The sequence below is a fragment of the Idiotropiscis lumnitzeri genome, chromosome 19 (assembly GCF_059441095.1).
Source record: "Idiotropiscis lumnitzeri isolate Australia: NSW breed Sydney's pygmy pipehorse chromosome 19, RoL_Ilum_1.0, whole genome shotgun sequence".
NCBI lineage: Eukaryota > Metazoa > Chordata > Actinopteri > Syngnathiformes > Syngnathidae > Idiotropiscis > Idiotropiscis lumnitzeri.
The window spans coordinates 1,471,374-1,488,226 of NC_142409.1; the positions used below are offsets into that span (position 1 = coordinate 1,471,374).

Genomic DNA, 16,853 nt, shown 5'->3' on the forward strand with positions numbered 1-16,853 from the left:
CTATGAAGCTAAACTAATTTTGCGTGCGCTAAGAAAAAAAAAAGACAAACATTGCACGTCCAACGATGTGACAATCGCGCATGCGCACATCGCAATTGCGATGTTCAAACCGCACATCGTGCAGCCCTAGTACAAACCTCTGGATTTTGCGTCAAAATTATTGTCTGCAAAGCGGTCTATGCCATTCACAATGTGCTGGAGCAGCTCGTTGGTAATAAACAGCTGCAGGAAGTCCACTGTTTGCTGCAGCGTCTAGCGGTCACAGTGAAAGCGATGTCTGGCATCCCTTTATACTAAGAGATGCACGCCCTGTAAATTACAGAAATATGAACAATTGCAAATATCATATTTTATTGCTGCATTATTAATACTTTTATTCACATGTCTTTGCTCCAACAATCCAAGGAGCTATTTGGCAGCTGAATGCACAATCCGTAATTTAGAGTACGCATCTTTCTCTCTCTCCCCCGTCCGTACACACACATGTTGCTTAGATTACATTTATTCATCCAATTCATTGAAAAAATGAGCAACTGCAGTTTTAGCTGACCAAACCAAATGTAGTATTTTATGCATACAACCCAGAATGACGATACGCAAGTATGCCTATCAAGGGTACGCGTCGTGCTGCAATGTATCCACATGTACTGGACGCATGATCTGTACATATATTATTAGTAGTGCTTTCAAGCGATTCAATTTTTTGTAACTGATAGCAACAAATTCTGTAATTAATTGTGATTAATCAAATTTTTTCGACTAATATTTTTTGTGAAGCTTTTTACAGGTATTTAAAGGATTAATATGTTGTAATTAATGTAAAATCACCAAGTATGAAGTGTATTTTAAATCAGACTGTTCTAATAACCGTCTTTGATCCTTGAATACAATCTAAATGGTATCATCTTTCCAGGGTTTTTCTTAGAAACAATTCCCCAAACCTATACAGTACATTTAGTTGTAAGCACCACACTCCAGTTGGTCCCAACATCCAGTGGTAACTTAAGCAGGGTGTTTTGTTCTGCGATAATGTGCTAAAGATGCTCAATTGGTACAGTATTTAAAGATAAAAGATAAAGATGTCCTTTATTAGTCCCACAATGGAGAAATTTGAGGTGTTACAGCAGCAAAGATATAGATCACACAGAGTCTGCGGCGTAATGTAGCCGTTAATGTATAACATTAGCAGCAGACATTCATAAAAAGCATGCAAATATACACAGTATAAACGTATCTAAGTGTAAGGAAACACCCCTAATGCCTGTCCATTATCCAGAGGGGGAAACGCTGTAATGATAAAAACTACTGAAGGATTGAAAATATTGCAATGATAAAAATATTGCAATGATAAAAGTACTGTAATGGTAAGAGTACTGAAATGATAGAAAGGTACTGCATGATAGAAAATACTGCAATGATAAAAGTACTGTAATGGTAAAAAGTACTGCAATGATAAAATATACTGCAATGGTAAAAGTACTGTAATAGTAAAAGTACTGCAACGATAGAAAAATACTGCAACGATTAAAGTACTGTAATAGTAAAAGTACCGCAATGATAGGAAATACTACAATGATAAAAGTACTGTAATAGTGAACGTCCTGCAATGGTAGAAATACTGCAGTACTGTTATAAGAATACTGTAATGGTAAACAAAATACATCATTGGTCAATATTTAAGTTCACCATTGGCTGAAAGTACAGTAGTAGTGTATATTGCATCCTAGGACTGCACAATTGCACTAATGCCCTCCCGTTTGTAGGCCTGACCCAATGTTCTTGTTAAAAAGTCTGACAGCAGTCGGCAGGAAGGAGCGGCGAAATCTCTTTGGTACAGCGAGGGTGTAACAGTCTATCACTGAAGGAGCTGTGGAGTGTTCTCAGAATGTCATTGAGTGGGTGGGCTGGGTTGTCCAGCATTGATGACAGTTTTGCCGTCATCCTCCTGCCCCCCACTGAGTCCACAGAGTCCAGGGAGCAGCCCAGGACAGAGCTGGCCCTCCTCACTAGTTTGTCCAGTCTCTTTTTGTCCCGGCCCGAGATGCCTCCTGCCCAGGAGACCACTCCTAGAAGATGACTGATGAAACCACCGAGTCATAGAAGTTCCTGAGGAGTGTTCCCCGAACGCCAAAGGACCTCAGCCTCCTGAGTAGGAAGAGTCTGCTCTGACCCTTCCTATAGAGAGCATCTGTGTTGTCGCTCCAGTCCAGTTTATTGTTCAGATGAACACCCAGGTACTTGTAAGTTGAGACCCTCTCAACGTCTGTTCCCTGGATATTCACTGGTGCAGGTGGAGAGAGCCGACGCTTGCGGAAATCCACCACCAGCTCTTTGGATTTCACAGCGTTGATTTGGAGGCGGTTCTGCTGACACCAGTCCACGAACCCCTGCGTAACCCCTCTGTACTCCCGATCGTCACCGTCAGTGATGAGGCCGACAATCGCAGAGTCATCAGAGAACTTCTGCAGGTGACAGGTTCTGGAATTGTATTTGTAGTCCGAGGTGTAGAGGGTGAACAGGAAGGGAGCCAGAACAGTTCCCTGCGGCGCTCCCGTGCTGCAGAGGAGCACGTCAGACACACAGTCCTGTGTCCTCACATACTGTGGCCGGTTTGTGAGGTAGTCGTGGATCCATGTGATGAGGTGGTGGGCCACTCTCGCCTGCTCCAGCTTGTCTCCCAATAAGGCGGGCTGGATGGTGTTGAAAGCACTTGAGAAATCAAAGAACATGATCCTCACCGTGCCCCCCGCCTGCTCCAGCTTGTCTCACAATAAGGCGGGCTGGATGGTGTTGAAAGCACTTGAGAAATCAAAGAACATGATCCTCACCGTGCCCCCCGCCTTCTCCAGGTGGGAGAGTGAAGTGTGGAGCAGGTAGATGATGGCATCATCCACACTTATGCCAGGCTGGTATGCGAACTGGAGTGGGTCCATTGAGGAGCTGACCAGGGGGCGCAGATGGACGAGGACCAGTCTCTCCAGGGTCTTCATCAGATGAGACGTCAGCGCCACTGATCTGAAGTTGTTGAGCTCCTTCGGATGGGGTGTCTTTGGGACCGGAACCAGGCAGGATGTTTTCCACAGCTGGGGGACTCTGCCCAGCTTCAGGGTCAGGTTGAACATGTGCTGGACAATTCCACACAGCTGGTCTGCGCAGGATTTGAGGAGCTGGGAGCTAATCCCATCTGGGCCTGCTGCCTTCCTCGCCTTCATCTTCCTCAGCTGGTTCTTCACCTGAGATGTTGTGAGGAACAAATCTGAGGAGGAGGAAGTTTAAATTTGGCTTTGCAAGATATGCAAATTAATTTTTTAAGTAAATAAAACGGAGTTAACTGAGTTAAAATTTTTAACCACATGAATTTTTAAAAAATAATAATCTTGAGTTAACGGTGCATTTTGACAGCCCTGGTAATTATTATTACTGCCAATTTCATAGCATAGTAGGTCATATTGATGTGCATAAAACTGATGAGAGGATAAAGGGTGACAAAGCTTTGAATCGGAACTTGCAAGGTACTTAGCAGTGACCACGTCGCTCTGGTGGCTCCTCTGACGATTTTTGTTACCTTCACGCACGTCAGATGTTCCTCTGACTAACCGTGGTCCAAATCTGGCTTGTATTTGTCGACTGATTGGCTAGTATCGGGGTAATATAATCGAACTTTCTCGTCCTAGTCAGGAGTCTTGCTGCTGCATTTTGAACCTGCTGCAGACTTTTAATACTAGACATAGGGCGACCAGAGAGCAAAATGTTTCACTATTCGAGGTGAGACGTAAAAAAACACATGGATTAAAATTTTTGCGTCACTGGTTGATAGAATTTGTCGAATTTTGGCAATATTGCGCTGATGAAAAAACACAGTTCTAGTAACATTTTTAATGTGCATTTGACATAGTCAAATTTAACACTGAGATTTTTTTGTTGAATCACACATCAGGGCAATATTACATTTATTGATACTCAAAGTGGTGTATTTAAATAGATGCCAATGACATGCAGGTCCAATTTTCAGCATCTCGGTTTTATCTGAGTTAAGCAAATATTTGGAAGACATCCATTGGTTAATCTCGGCAAGGCATGCCTCTAGTTTATAGCAATTATGTGGATTTGTTATTTCCACGGCATATATAATTGGGTATCATCAACATAACAATGAAAACTAATGTTATATTGACGTGTAATACCACCAAGTGGTGGCAAGTAGATGCTAAACAATAAAGGTGCAAGTACCGATCCTGCGGAACTCCACGTATGATATTACAAAACTCAGAAGTTGCATTCCCATGAATTACACAGTACATGATAAAAAATACTGCAATGATAAAAATACTGCAAAGATAAAGTACTGTAATGATAAGATAAAGAAGGTCCATCAGTGTTTGTCCTTCCTGAGGGTCCTCAGGAATTTCAACCTGGACAGCAAGCTGCAGCTGGCCTTCTACCACTCGATAGCCTGCTGACTTACTGTGTCTTAGGGCTACACGATATTGAAAAAAAATTACATTGCGATTTTTGGGGAGGCTGCGATGTACATTGCAAGATTAAACCTAGAAAAGTTTTCACCAGATGACTTGAATAGCCCTGTTTGGGAAGACTTTGCGGTCTGTGTAGTCTCTACAATGAAGAGCATAGTGTAGCGTGCTGCTTTTATGAAACAAACCAAAAGTTTCCATGTTCTGAAAAAGAAAGAAGAGAGCTGCAACATAATGTGTTTTATTTGTTTTCATACTTATTTTTATTTAATCCTTTAATTAATTTAATTGATATATTTAATTGAGTATTTTATTATATTGCACTGGAGATGGGGAGCGCTCCAATCTCATACACTGAGTACAATGACAATATAGGGCATACTGATTCTGATATGGACTATTGTATGAAAAGCTTCTTTTAGGTCTATGAAAACAGTGAATTCTTTTTTATCTATACTGTTTGCAATGTCTTTCACAATTTCCATTACTGCCATTGATGTGGCCCTCTTTTTTTTCTGAACGCTTAAAATATATTTTACAATATTTTACATATTTTGATGACGTTGAAGTTGAATTGATCGCCGCTTGTGGTGTAGCCAGTGCTACTAGAACGTGGTGGTGCGGATGGCCGGGGTGATGAAGCTAGCAGCTCATGCTGTGGAGGTTGGTGCTCATTGTCGGTGGGGCCTCCGCCGGCGGGCAGGAAGCACCAGGCTCGCACTGGTGGGCACACGGACAGGCCGCCGTAGTAAGTGCAGCCGCCGCCGCTGCTGCTGCCACCAGTGTCGCTGTTGGGGTTGGGGGGCGTATGGTTGGGCCTCCAACTGATCCTGTGTGGGGCCGCTGCTAGCGGGCGAATTCATTGTCGCTAGCTCGCAGGCGGGCTCATTGGCTGGTCGCTTTCACAATCGCTGACTGCTGGCAGGCTTGCTGTGGCGGGATCAGTGGCGGATCATTGTCGCGGTTGCTGACTGCTGGTAGGGTCCCTGTGGCGTGTGTCTCGTTGTCGCTAGCTTGCAGGCGGGCTCATTGGCGGCTCGCTTCCTCCCATGCTGACTGTTGGCAGGCTCGCTGTGGCGGGCAATGGAAGGGTTCGCTGTGCCGGAATCGTTGGCGGATCACTGTCGCCGTCTCTGACTGCTGGCGGGCTCACAGTGGCAGGCTCGCGGGCGGGCTCGTTGTCGCTAGCTCGCAGAGTTTTAGAACTAGTGTACAGTATATATTCACATCACTGTGTGTTCAATACGCTACAATTAGTAATTATATTTCCCCTTTTGTGATCATCACGGAAAATTAAAGCAGTTTGTTATTCATTTCTTGCGCAAAGTTTTTCTGGTGCACGAAATTCAACCAAACATCTACTTAGAAATTGCTGCAATGAGATATAAAAACACAATTTTGTCCACTGTGTGGATAAAGTTATAAAGAAAACTAGCCAATTCAGTTAGGCTTAAAAAATATGCTTATAGCTTCATAATGGACTTTTGAAATCTGAGGAACAAGTTTTGTCAAATTTTGTTGAAGTTGTTGGTTTGGAAACAATAACATGTCAACAGGATTGCTATGTTTTTATTCATCACAATTTTAAATTTAAATGCAGATTTTGGCAAGAATCATGGAAGTTGTCTGAACATAAATGGCACTGCCACACCATCTCCTTTCGCCATTTGCCGCATGTGTACTTGTAACAATCAACACAGCGCACGGTGGCATGATTTTTTTGCAACGACAGTTTACTTGGCACATTGTCCTTTTCCCTTTGCCAGGTGTGGTAGGTTGCTGGCGAAATATTTGCCTTCTTGCCTCCCACATGTGATTGGGCAAGTTTGCTTGCAAGTTCCACAATGAAGTCCACCCGTCTCTCCTTCACACCAGTGCATTGCTGATTAATCAAATAGGCATTCAGTACTGCAATGTCGATGATGTTGTAAAACACAGCGACTGGCCATTGCCGTGTTTCTGAGCGCGTATTCTCGCACCATCTGGTCCATAACATCGACACCACACTTCCTGGTGTTGTAGTCTGTGACTGTGTTTGGCTTTTCTTTTTTTCGAAGTATCCCCAATCTCAACCCTGCTATTTATGCTACTTAGGATGCAGACGGACTTACTACGTTCGGGTGCAAAGGGCGCAACACCTGTTGAGGGTGCTATTTCTGTCTTTGAAGCACAAACTGGGCGCGCCGCCTTGTAAGGCGCTAGCTCAGCTGCTTTTAGCATAGCAATAGCTCGGCTGCTCGCGCTGACTCAGCCCATGGCAATTCACTTTGCCTCAATACCATAAGCAATCGCCACATTTCAAAGACAGTTGCCATGATACCATTGACAACCGCTATCATTAACAATGACTCTAACCAATAATAGGTATCATGGCAATAGGCTACAAGACTACGTCAGGGGAGGGACTTCACTGGTCACCACACTCCTTAGAGTCACGGTTTCAAAAAAAAAAAAAAAAAAAACTCAGCATACAAGCAAACAATGAAACAAAGAAATAAGATTAACACAAAACATGTATCTCTCATGCCATCAATATACCAAAAAGAAATAAAAACAACACAAAATGATATAGCAATGGCTTCTTGGGAGCCATTAGAGCAATGCCTTCTGGGAGCCACTCAGACTCAACCAATCACATGGCTGTTTAGAGAGATTTGCTGTTTTGCTTTGGGCTTTTTGTCTGTTGTCTAAACCTGGGACGTTTCTTGCTTGCAATAACATAAATGATAAGACAGACTACAACATTGTGGACAGCTGCCCTTTTGTCCAGCTTTCTCCCACACCATCGCCCAAACACCATAGTCACATAATGTATAGTCATGGTCACTTTGAAGCATAGATGACTCACACTTTGTCCAGCAGGGTGTGCTAACGTGCACTCCGAACAGCCCAATGAGTAAAAGGGTTGATGGGCGCGAGTGATACTTTGTCCATATAATGAGCGCAGTCGCCTTACAAGGCGCTGTGTTAGTTTAGGGGGAGATTTGGGACTTTTAAGTGCGCCTTATGACTGCGAAAATACGGTAGATTATTATGTTTTATTGTTGTTAAATGGGCGCGAGTGATACTTTGTCCATATAATGAGCGCAGTCGCCTTACAAGGCGCTGTGTTAGTTTAGGGGAAGATTTGGGACTTTTAAGTGCGCCTTATGACTGCGAAAATACGGTAGATTATTATGTTTTATTGTTGTTATTATGGTTGCACATTCACATACGCCCTGAAAAAAAAGATGGCGGCGCGCATAGACGCAGCGGCTAACAGCTCTCCCTCCCAGTGCTCCTTATTACTTTTTATTAGTGTTTGCTTGCTCTTATTGGCATCAACTGGGGCACAACATCGATATACCCGCCAGGACATCGTGGACATTGGATATCAATGCGAAATAACCATCACAGAGGAATTTTGCTATGATCGCAAAATTCCGGACGAACTGGCGAGGCTGCCCGGCTCACCGTGGCTTGTCATCGGGACCGGGAGGCGGCGCAGGCGACGCAGAGAGAGGAAGCAGAAGCGGGGCTGCAGGTCCGGTGTCTTGCAACGGCTGCGGCGGCAGCCCCACAGGCAACCACTGCCGAGTCTGTACCTCACCAACGCCAGATCCGTGGTCCACAAAATCGACGATCTGGGATTACAAATCCTGGGAAACCGCTATGTGAGAGATAGCAGTGTGATCGTCGTCACGGAATCCTGGCTGCACGCAGACGTCCCCGACGCTAGCATCCAGCTGGCCGGGCGCTCGCTACATCGCGCGGATCGGACGAGGGACACCAGTAAGAGAAGGGGCGGGGGGCTCTGTGTTTACGTGCATGAGAACTGGTGCGGCGATAGCACGATCGTCGAGAAGCACTCTTCCCCCGACATCGAGTTCATGTCCGTTAAATGCCAGCCTTATTTTCTCTCGAGGGAGCTAACGGTCGTGATTGTCACGGCTGTTTACATCCCTCCCGACGCTAGCACTAGCACGCCGCTCTCGCTGCTCGCGTGCGTCATCAATAAACATCAGCGGGCCCACCCTGATGGCGTTCACTTAGTAGCGGGAGACTTTAATAAGGCCAATTTAAAGACTGTACTCCCAGAGTTTCACCAGCATGTCAAGTGCCCAACGAGGGGAGACAACACTCTCGACCATGTGTACTCGAACATCAAGCACGCATACAGGGCCCTCCCACTCGCCCCTCTCGGCCAGTCAGACCACCTGTCCTTGCAGCTCGCACCTGCGTACACCCCTCTCAGACGCAGATTCAGGCCCACCACAAAGACTGTGAAAACCTGGCGTGACGACACCATGAGTGAATTACAGGACTGCTTTCAAGACACAAACTGGGACCTCTTTGATCATCAGGACCTTGATGTCTACACACATTGTGTACTGGACTACATCAAGTTCTGCATGGAAACTGTGTCCCTACACAGGACTATACGGACCTTCCCAAATGCGAAGCCCTGGATGTCCAGCAGGGTTCGCTCTCTCCTCAAGGCCCGTGACGCTGCCTTCAGGTCAGGCGACAAAGCCCAGTACAGGGTGGCCCGTGCTGACCTGAGTAAAGGCATCAAGCTAGCCAAGGCAATCTACAAGCGGAGGCTGGAGGCCCACCTTGCCAGTAACAGACCACGGGAGGTGTGGCAGGGTCTACGGAGCATCACCAACTTCCGTGGCGGCAGCACGACCTCTGTAGACCCGAGTGCATCGCTGGCAGAGGAGCTTAACTGCTTCTTCGCTCGCTTTGACTCGCCCCAACCGTCACACCCCCGCACTTCATGCTCCAACTCCCCCCCACTCATCGTAGAGGAACACGATGTGAGGCGCGCGCTCCTGGCGGTTAACCCCAGGAAAGCTACTGGACCCGACGGAATACCAGGCAAGGTCCTCAGAGCATGTGCCCACCAACTGGCACATGTTTTCTGCAGGATCTTCAACCGCTCCCTGGCTCAAGCAGTCATCCCCTCCTGCTTGAAAACTTCCACCATTATTCCTGTCCCCAAAAAGTCACCAGCCGTCCACCTGAATGACTACCGTCCTGTTGCTCTCACGCCAGTCATCATGAAGTGCTTTGAGAGGCTGGTTCTCCAGTACATCAGGGACTGCCTTCCTCCCACTCTGGACCCCTACCAGTTTGCATACCGGGCTAACAGATCCACTGAGGACGCCATCGACACTGCTCTGCATGTTGTGCTGGGCCACCTGGAACAACAGCAGAGCTATGCAAGGATGCTCTTTGTGGACTACAGCTCGGCATTCAACACGATCATCCCAGACATCCTCGTCGCCAAACTGGACATTCTCGGCCTCCCTGCCCTCACACGCATCTGGATTAAGGACTTTCTGACCAACAGACCCCAGACTGTGTTGCTCGGCCCCTACACGTCCTCCACCCGCATGCTGAGCACCGGTTCCCCTCAAGGATGCGTGCTGAGCCCTCTCCTGTACGCCCTCTACACCTACGACTGCAGCCCGGCCCACGGCAACAACACCATCGTCAAGTTTGCTGACGACACGACAGTGGTCGGTCTGATCTCGGAAGGTGACGAGACAGCCTACAGAGAGGAGGTAAGGAGACTGACAGCTTGGTGCAAGGACAACAGACTGCACCTTAACACTGCAAAAACAAAGGAGATTGTCGTCAACTTCAGGAGGAACAAGACAGTGCCGCCCCCCCTCTGCATCGAAGGCGTGTGTGTGGAGAGGGTCCACACGTTCAACTTCCTGGGAGTACAGATCTCCGATGACCTTTCTTGGACTCACAACACCACAGCAGTGGTAAAGAAGATCCACCAACGTCTGCACTTCCTGAGAGTCCTCAGGAAATTCAACCTGGACAGGAAGCTGCTGCTGGCCTTCTACCACTCGTCCATCGAGAGCCTGTTGACGTACTGTGTCTCCACCTGGTACAGCGGCTGCACTGAGGCGGACAGAGTGAGGCTCCAGAGGACAGTCAAAACAGCGCAAAGGATTATTGGCTGCCCTCTCCCCCCACTGTCGGACATCTACACCGCCCGGTGCCTCAGAAGGGCTCTCAACATCGTCAAAGACAATACCCACCCAAACTCACACCTGTTCGACCTGTTGCCCTCTGGCAGGCGCGACAGATGCATCAAATCGAGGACCAATAGACTGAGAAACAGTTTCTTTCCGAGAGCCATCTCCATTCTGAACTCTCACACACACACGAGAACACCCTTACCTTGCAGAACAGCATTGTGATGTGTTTTTATATACCCTATTCAGCACTGAATTCCTTTGCACTCTCTTATTTATTTATCTAATTTATATATTTGTCTGTATTATTGTTGTATTGCACTGGAGAGGGGAGCCCTCTAATCTCGTTGCACACTTGAGTACAATGACAATAAAGGGATTTCTAATTCTAATTCTAATGACACTCCAGCCCTTGATCCAAAACAACAACAATACTGGCGCTACATCAAAGTAAATATCTACCACATACCTGGGTGCTGAATTGATTGCGATTCAAAGTCGTTTTGGCTGATTCTGGTTGCTCTCTGTGAATCTTGTTAACGGTGCCAAGGAGTGTGGTCTTCCAGCTGAGTAGTCGTCGAGCAAGTGACGATGTGAAAAAGTTGTCTGTGGTAACGCTTCTTCCTTTGTCCAAGAAATATCCCATGAGCTTTGTCATTTTCAGATAGTCCCTCTCCTTTGGGACGACTGTGGTCTTTGAAAAGATATGGCATGATATTACAAATATATTTGGATTTCAAGTCACATGCTATGCAAAACTTAATGCCAAACTTGTCATGTTTCATTGCAATGTATTGCAGGAAACAGTAGCGAATCTTTGTTGGAAAAAGTTGCTCATCAATGGTGATGTACCTGCCTAGGTTGTAAGATGTGATGCATTTTACAACAAAACACTGCCAAACTTTTGAAACTGCAGCAAACTTGTCAGTCCCAGCTCGTTCATGACGCCTGTCGTCATCGAATCGCAGGTGTCTCATGATGTCCTTGAAGCTGTCTCGGGGCATAATATTATTGATCAGTGGCTGTCCCAGTATGGATGACCATGCCTCGTGCAGCGATGGCATTTTCATCAACCCCTGCAAGAGTACAATGGCAGTGAATGCCATTAGTTCAGGGAGTGACATAAACCCACTGTCGTGTGTATCTGGAAACCATGCTGAACAGTCCACTCCTGGATAATTCTAAGCATGTCAAGTGAGACAAGACTGAGGTAACTCTGTAAAAAACTCGACACTATTCTTCTGACTGAAGCAGTTTGCTCTCCATCATCGGTGTAATGTTCAATTGGGATTTGATGGACAGGTGTTCCGACTTGTTCTTCATGCCACACAGTCCCATCTTTCACCTTCTCTGTTGGTCCAAAGCGATTTACAAAACATTTAAAACCATATTAAAATAAAAAAAACTATCAGATAAAAAAATTAAACTAAAAACTCAGGCAGTGACTGCTTTTGTTGTTTGTTGGAAGAAAAATCATTCAGTCTCTTGGGAATGACTGACACTCTTGAATATTGACGACAGAAGAAATTGGAGTTCCCATCCAAACATAGTTTTACAATTGTCCTCCAGTACATGAGAGTAGGCATTCTCTGGTGTAAAATTTTGTGGGTATCCCTTCACATTTTCTGTTGGGCCTAACCTGCAGAGTATTACGAAAAGAGACAGGTGAGGCCTGTTGAATGTTTAGACATTTTGTGAGTAATATTCATCAACTGTGTGATGTTTATACATCACACAATGTGGCGTTGCAGACTTGCCCTAACTTATATCTTTCAGTGGAAAATCTCTCAGAAATTTCCATTCAGTTGTAAAGTTGTAAATGTCACGGGTCGCCTTGCGGCGAGGGGGGGGGGGGGGGGGACCCAAGATGCAAGGAAGCAGTGGAAGGTGTAACTTAAAGGGGATTTATTGAAAAGCTCAACAGGGACAAACAACGTGGCAGGGTGAAAAATAACAAAGGCAAACTAAACGAGACTGAACGGGCACAAGGACAAGGAACAAAGCGAGACGGGAACGAACAAAGCGAGACGGGAACAAACAAAGCGGACAGGGACAGGAGACCAGGGCGGAGAGCATGAACAGGGCAGAAAACAAACGCGGTCGTGGAAATCCATGAAATGCGGCAATGACCCGACACTGCGTTGTCGGTCTGGGAGGTTTAAATAGACAGAGTGATCAGGGGAGCAGATGGGAATCAGGTGTGTGATGATTAACAGGGAACAGGTGCGTGGCTGGTGAGGACGAAAAGGCTGAGAGGGAAACGCCCCTACACAGCTGACAAAACAATAACAGAAAAGCACATGGCAGGAAGGAGGGAAGAAAATAACAACAAAAACACTGACATGCCCGACACGGGTCATGACAGTAAAGAGCTAGCGGGGGATGGTGTGTCTGAGCAGTGATCACTGCAAATTTGTATTTGTTTTTATTTTTTTGAAAGTATACAGGGACAGTGCATATTAATAAAACAGTTTCCTGTAAATATGCCAGATTATAGCCAATGGCTAATTTGCTTCCGTTGTCCCTGTAGCAGGTTGATGTTAGACTGTACAATAGAAAACATATAACTTTAAAATACAGTACAGTTTCAAGAAACACACTAATGGACATATAAATACATTGAATGCAACCAAGTATGAGTGTGAGTTGTAAAGTGCTGCAGTGCTAGCTTTCATGCTTGTTAAAGTGTTGTAGTGCAAAAGTGCTTGACTGTTAAAATGCTACAAGTCAGATGATGTCTCAAGTAGTAAAAACCAAAAACAGATAACAGCGCGACAGGCAATTCCAAAAAACATATTCACAAACATAAATTACAAACAGAGGGTTTCCTACTCAATGGTAATCATGTAAACTGAGAAGAAATATGATTACAGACTTGATTCTCTAGATGCCAGGTTTTTAGGTGTTTACCAAAGGAAGTGAGAGTGGGTAAGTCTCGTACGGCATTTGGTATTGTGTTCCAGGTGTGAGATGCTCTGTATGAGAACACTGACTGGCCAAAGGTACTTTTTCTGAATGGAACTGTACAGTCACCTCTAGACCCTGCTCTGGTTGACCTGTTCATATTCTTCTGCACATATTTATTTAGTGGAGGTGGAGCCAAACCATTGAGAATTTTATACATAAGAATACAATCAGAATATTTTTGTATGTTTTCCCAGCTCAGGAGTTCATATTTCTTCAGAATTTGACAGTGGTGGTATGTGTTCGGCTTTTTATCCAAGATTTTCAAGGACTGTTTGTATGCAATTTCAACAGGCTTTAGTGTGGTTTTACATGCCATTGCCCAACTAGTTAGACAATAAGTCATATGTGACATTATTATGGCATTTAAAAATAGTTTTGATGAATCGAGAGTTAAATTATTCCTAATATATCTAAAGTTAGAGAGATTAAGTTTCATGTGATTCATTAATCTTTCTATTTGTTGCCTAAACTGTAACTGTGAGTCCAACATGATTCCTAGATATTTAAACTCTTGTACAACCTCAATTTTCGTTCCTTGCACATATACGTTAGGATTTGTATCAGCACACCTCCTAATTGAAAAGAACATACAGTCTTTGATACATTAAGATGTAAGTGAGAACGTTCTAGCCAATTTGACACATCGGACATGGCTGCTGATAGATATTGTGCAGCTTGATATTTTGTTTTCTGGCAGGTAATGACTGCATTTACAAAAGAAAGGTGGCTAATGCTATCTTATGATGACTATAGTTACAGTGTGTGACTTTTGCAGTGCATAGTTTCTTAGCGTTCACTGACAAATATGTTTGCACCGACTAAAAGCCAAGAGAGCTGCATATGCCGTCTGTTCAGCGGGTTATGTTGACCAGGTATGAATAGAAGAAAATGTTAAAAAGATAAAAGACCAACCAGAGAAGAACAAACGTGTCAGTTGGAAGCAGGCAAAGCTTGATGGCGTTTAACGTGACCTTGTGCAATCAAGGATGGAGTGGCGTGGGCTCGTGGCGGGAGCGTGCCCGAAAGCCGGATTTTTACGGCTTCACCTGTGTGTAGGTACCTGGACTCAAGGTAGTTGCCACTCCACAGTTGGAGGTATTGTGAAAATCCCAAACCACCAAAAGTGCCCAAAAATGAATCTTGAAGGGGAGAGTGAGTTACGGATAAAGACAGCGAGCGTCATATATGAGAGTGAGAGTGTGAGAGTGAGGGTGAGAGGGGGTGAGGGTGTGAGAGTGAAGATGTGGGAGTGTGTTAGAGTGAGAGTGCGAGGGCGAGGGTGAGGGTGCGGGTGAGAGAGAGTGGGAGTGCGAGTGCGCGCTGGGGACAGGTCAATGTGTGAACTGTCCGCCCCACTCAGATTTCAGGTGAAGCCCAATTGGAATGATTTGTTCTTTTAAACCTTTGTGCAACAGAAAATGAGCTTTTTGTGAAATCACGCATTTCAAGCATAATTTCAGCCTTGACACGACTATTTTTGCTTTTGTGACAGCTCAAACATCTAAATAATTCTTTCCTTCTGTCAAATAACTAAAACAGCACGACAAAAAGTGTTTCTGGTCTCAAAATAAGTTTACTTGCACATAAAAAAACAATTGAACTGCTGAAATGAACTATATCTATATCGTTGCTGCTGTAACACCTCAAATTTCCCCATTGTGGGACTAACAAAGGACATCTTTATCTTTATATAAAAAAGGGCGTGAGCGAGTGTGTGTTTGTGCGTGCATGTATGTACACTCCCCAATAATCATTTCATAATTTATTATTATTATTTGATTCCAAATAATTCCACATCATTCTACATACATGCATTAGTCAACAATTATGTTTCAGCGTGTGATGGCCGCACCCCACGTTTCGGCGCACGGCAAAGTATTCCATTCCATTCCACATGCTTCCATAACTTGTCATGTAGCATTTCAGCTTTCAGAAACAATTTCTCCAAAAATTGCTTCTTCTACCGACTATTTGGACTGCTCACTTGTAAAGGTTATGTTCTTCTGTTTTCTTGGCTTCTGCTTCTCACAAGTGCCTTCTTTTGTGTTTATTTGTGTATGTTACGGTGGATAGACTGAGTCAGCTTCCCCGCTTCATCCTGCTCGAGAATGTCAAAGGTTTTGAGTGCTCCTCTGCCAGGTAATATTTTCGCTATTATAACAGGGATGACAATCAATATTTACTGCAGTAATGGCCAATTCATGATAGAGGGGGCCACAATTTTTCATCAGTGCTGTCTTTGGGGCCTGCACACTTACTAAACAGATGGATGACAACAATGGTATTGTAATAAGGACAAAATGTATGCATGTCTGTTTTTTACTCTGCTAAAATACAGAAAAGTATTATCATATATTTTCAATATTTTCAATTATTTTCAAATACACAAAAAATATCCAATGCTCAACTGCACAAATTAACCACATTATGTGATTTCTCTAAACCTCCACCTTCCCCTGCACTCCGCCCCCACAAATAGCTCTCTTGCATAAAAATTCCAATTCAATGATGGCACAAAACTGCCAAACAGCAAACCAATATAAGCTATTTCATTGTCAGCGGCAAGAAAATTCAGACGAGTCAATCAGAAGCCGCTCACGCTCAAGCTGAATACTTATTGCGGTAAACCAGAAATTGGTGACAAGAAACATCGCGACGAGGATTCAAAGTAAATGGAGGCGAAAATGCGACATGGCGGGCCGCTAACACGAAGAGCCACTGCCGGCTGCTGCAATAATGAGCAACCTGCCAATAGTTAAAGCCGTATTTGAAAGCGATCTTGTGGTGCTGTACATCTTGAAAAAGATGCAAAGAAATATGTGCCCTATAATTGACTGGGTGTTATTTTTTTGTGTTCCCAATGCAAGCAATGAAACCTTTGGAGTACAAGAGGAAACTATATTTTAATCAGCCATTGTGGACCCTAAACTAGATGTTCGATCCCCCTTACCTCGAAGGTCCTATCGGGAATCCATCAGATGCTCAAATGCAGTTGTGTGAGTGGACAGAAACCTCCTAAAACACCATCGCAAGGGACTCGCTTGAGTTCTAGCTGCTGTCTATTGTTGAAGAGCCAGTCCTAATTTTAAGATTATTAATTTGCCCTAAATAAGTAACCGCTTTAGAATTAAGACAAATTATAACCCACTCGACTTTTGTTGTGACTCCCTTCCTAAACGATCTGTAGCACTTGGAAAAGACTCAGGTAATTTTAGCCGCTTTTATTAAATCCACTCTGACTCGTTCATTATTTACCTAAATTTAGATACCTTCATGGCAATTACCGATGTATTGTATTGGGTGTAAAATAAACAATTGGTTAAAAGATGACAAAATTAATTGGACCTTATAGTTTTTAATACAGTTTATGACATAACAATAAATATTCAAATAATCATTGATCAACATAGGATGGAATGCAATTGATCAATGATCT

General features: G+C 44.4%; 1 protein-coding gene across 13 annotated transcripts in view; it reads left to right on the forward strand.

Moving 5' to 3' along the window:
* trdmt1 (tRNA aspartic acid methyltransferase 1) overlaps positions 1-16,853 on the forward strand; it is a 173,099-nt gene that overhangs the window by 70,480 nt on the left and 85,766 nt on the right. For 12 of the 13 annotated variants that reach the window (XM_088282925.1, XM_088282914.1, XM_088282920.1 and 9 more), the window contains one exon: positions 15,491-15,556. The exons of the other annotated variant lie outside the window; for it this stretch is intronic. In XM_088282925.1, coding sequence (XP_088139051.1) covers positions 15,491-15,556 — 66 coding nt within the window. The remainder of the gene's footprint in view (positions 1-15,490; positions 15,557-16,853) is intronic. 13 annotated transcript variants of the gene reach the window in all.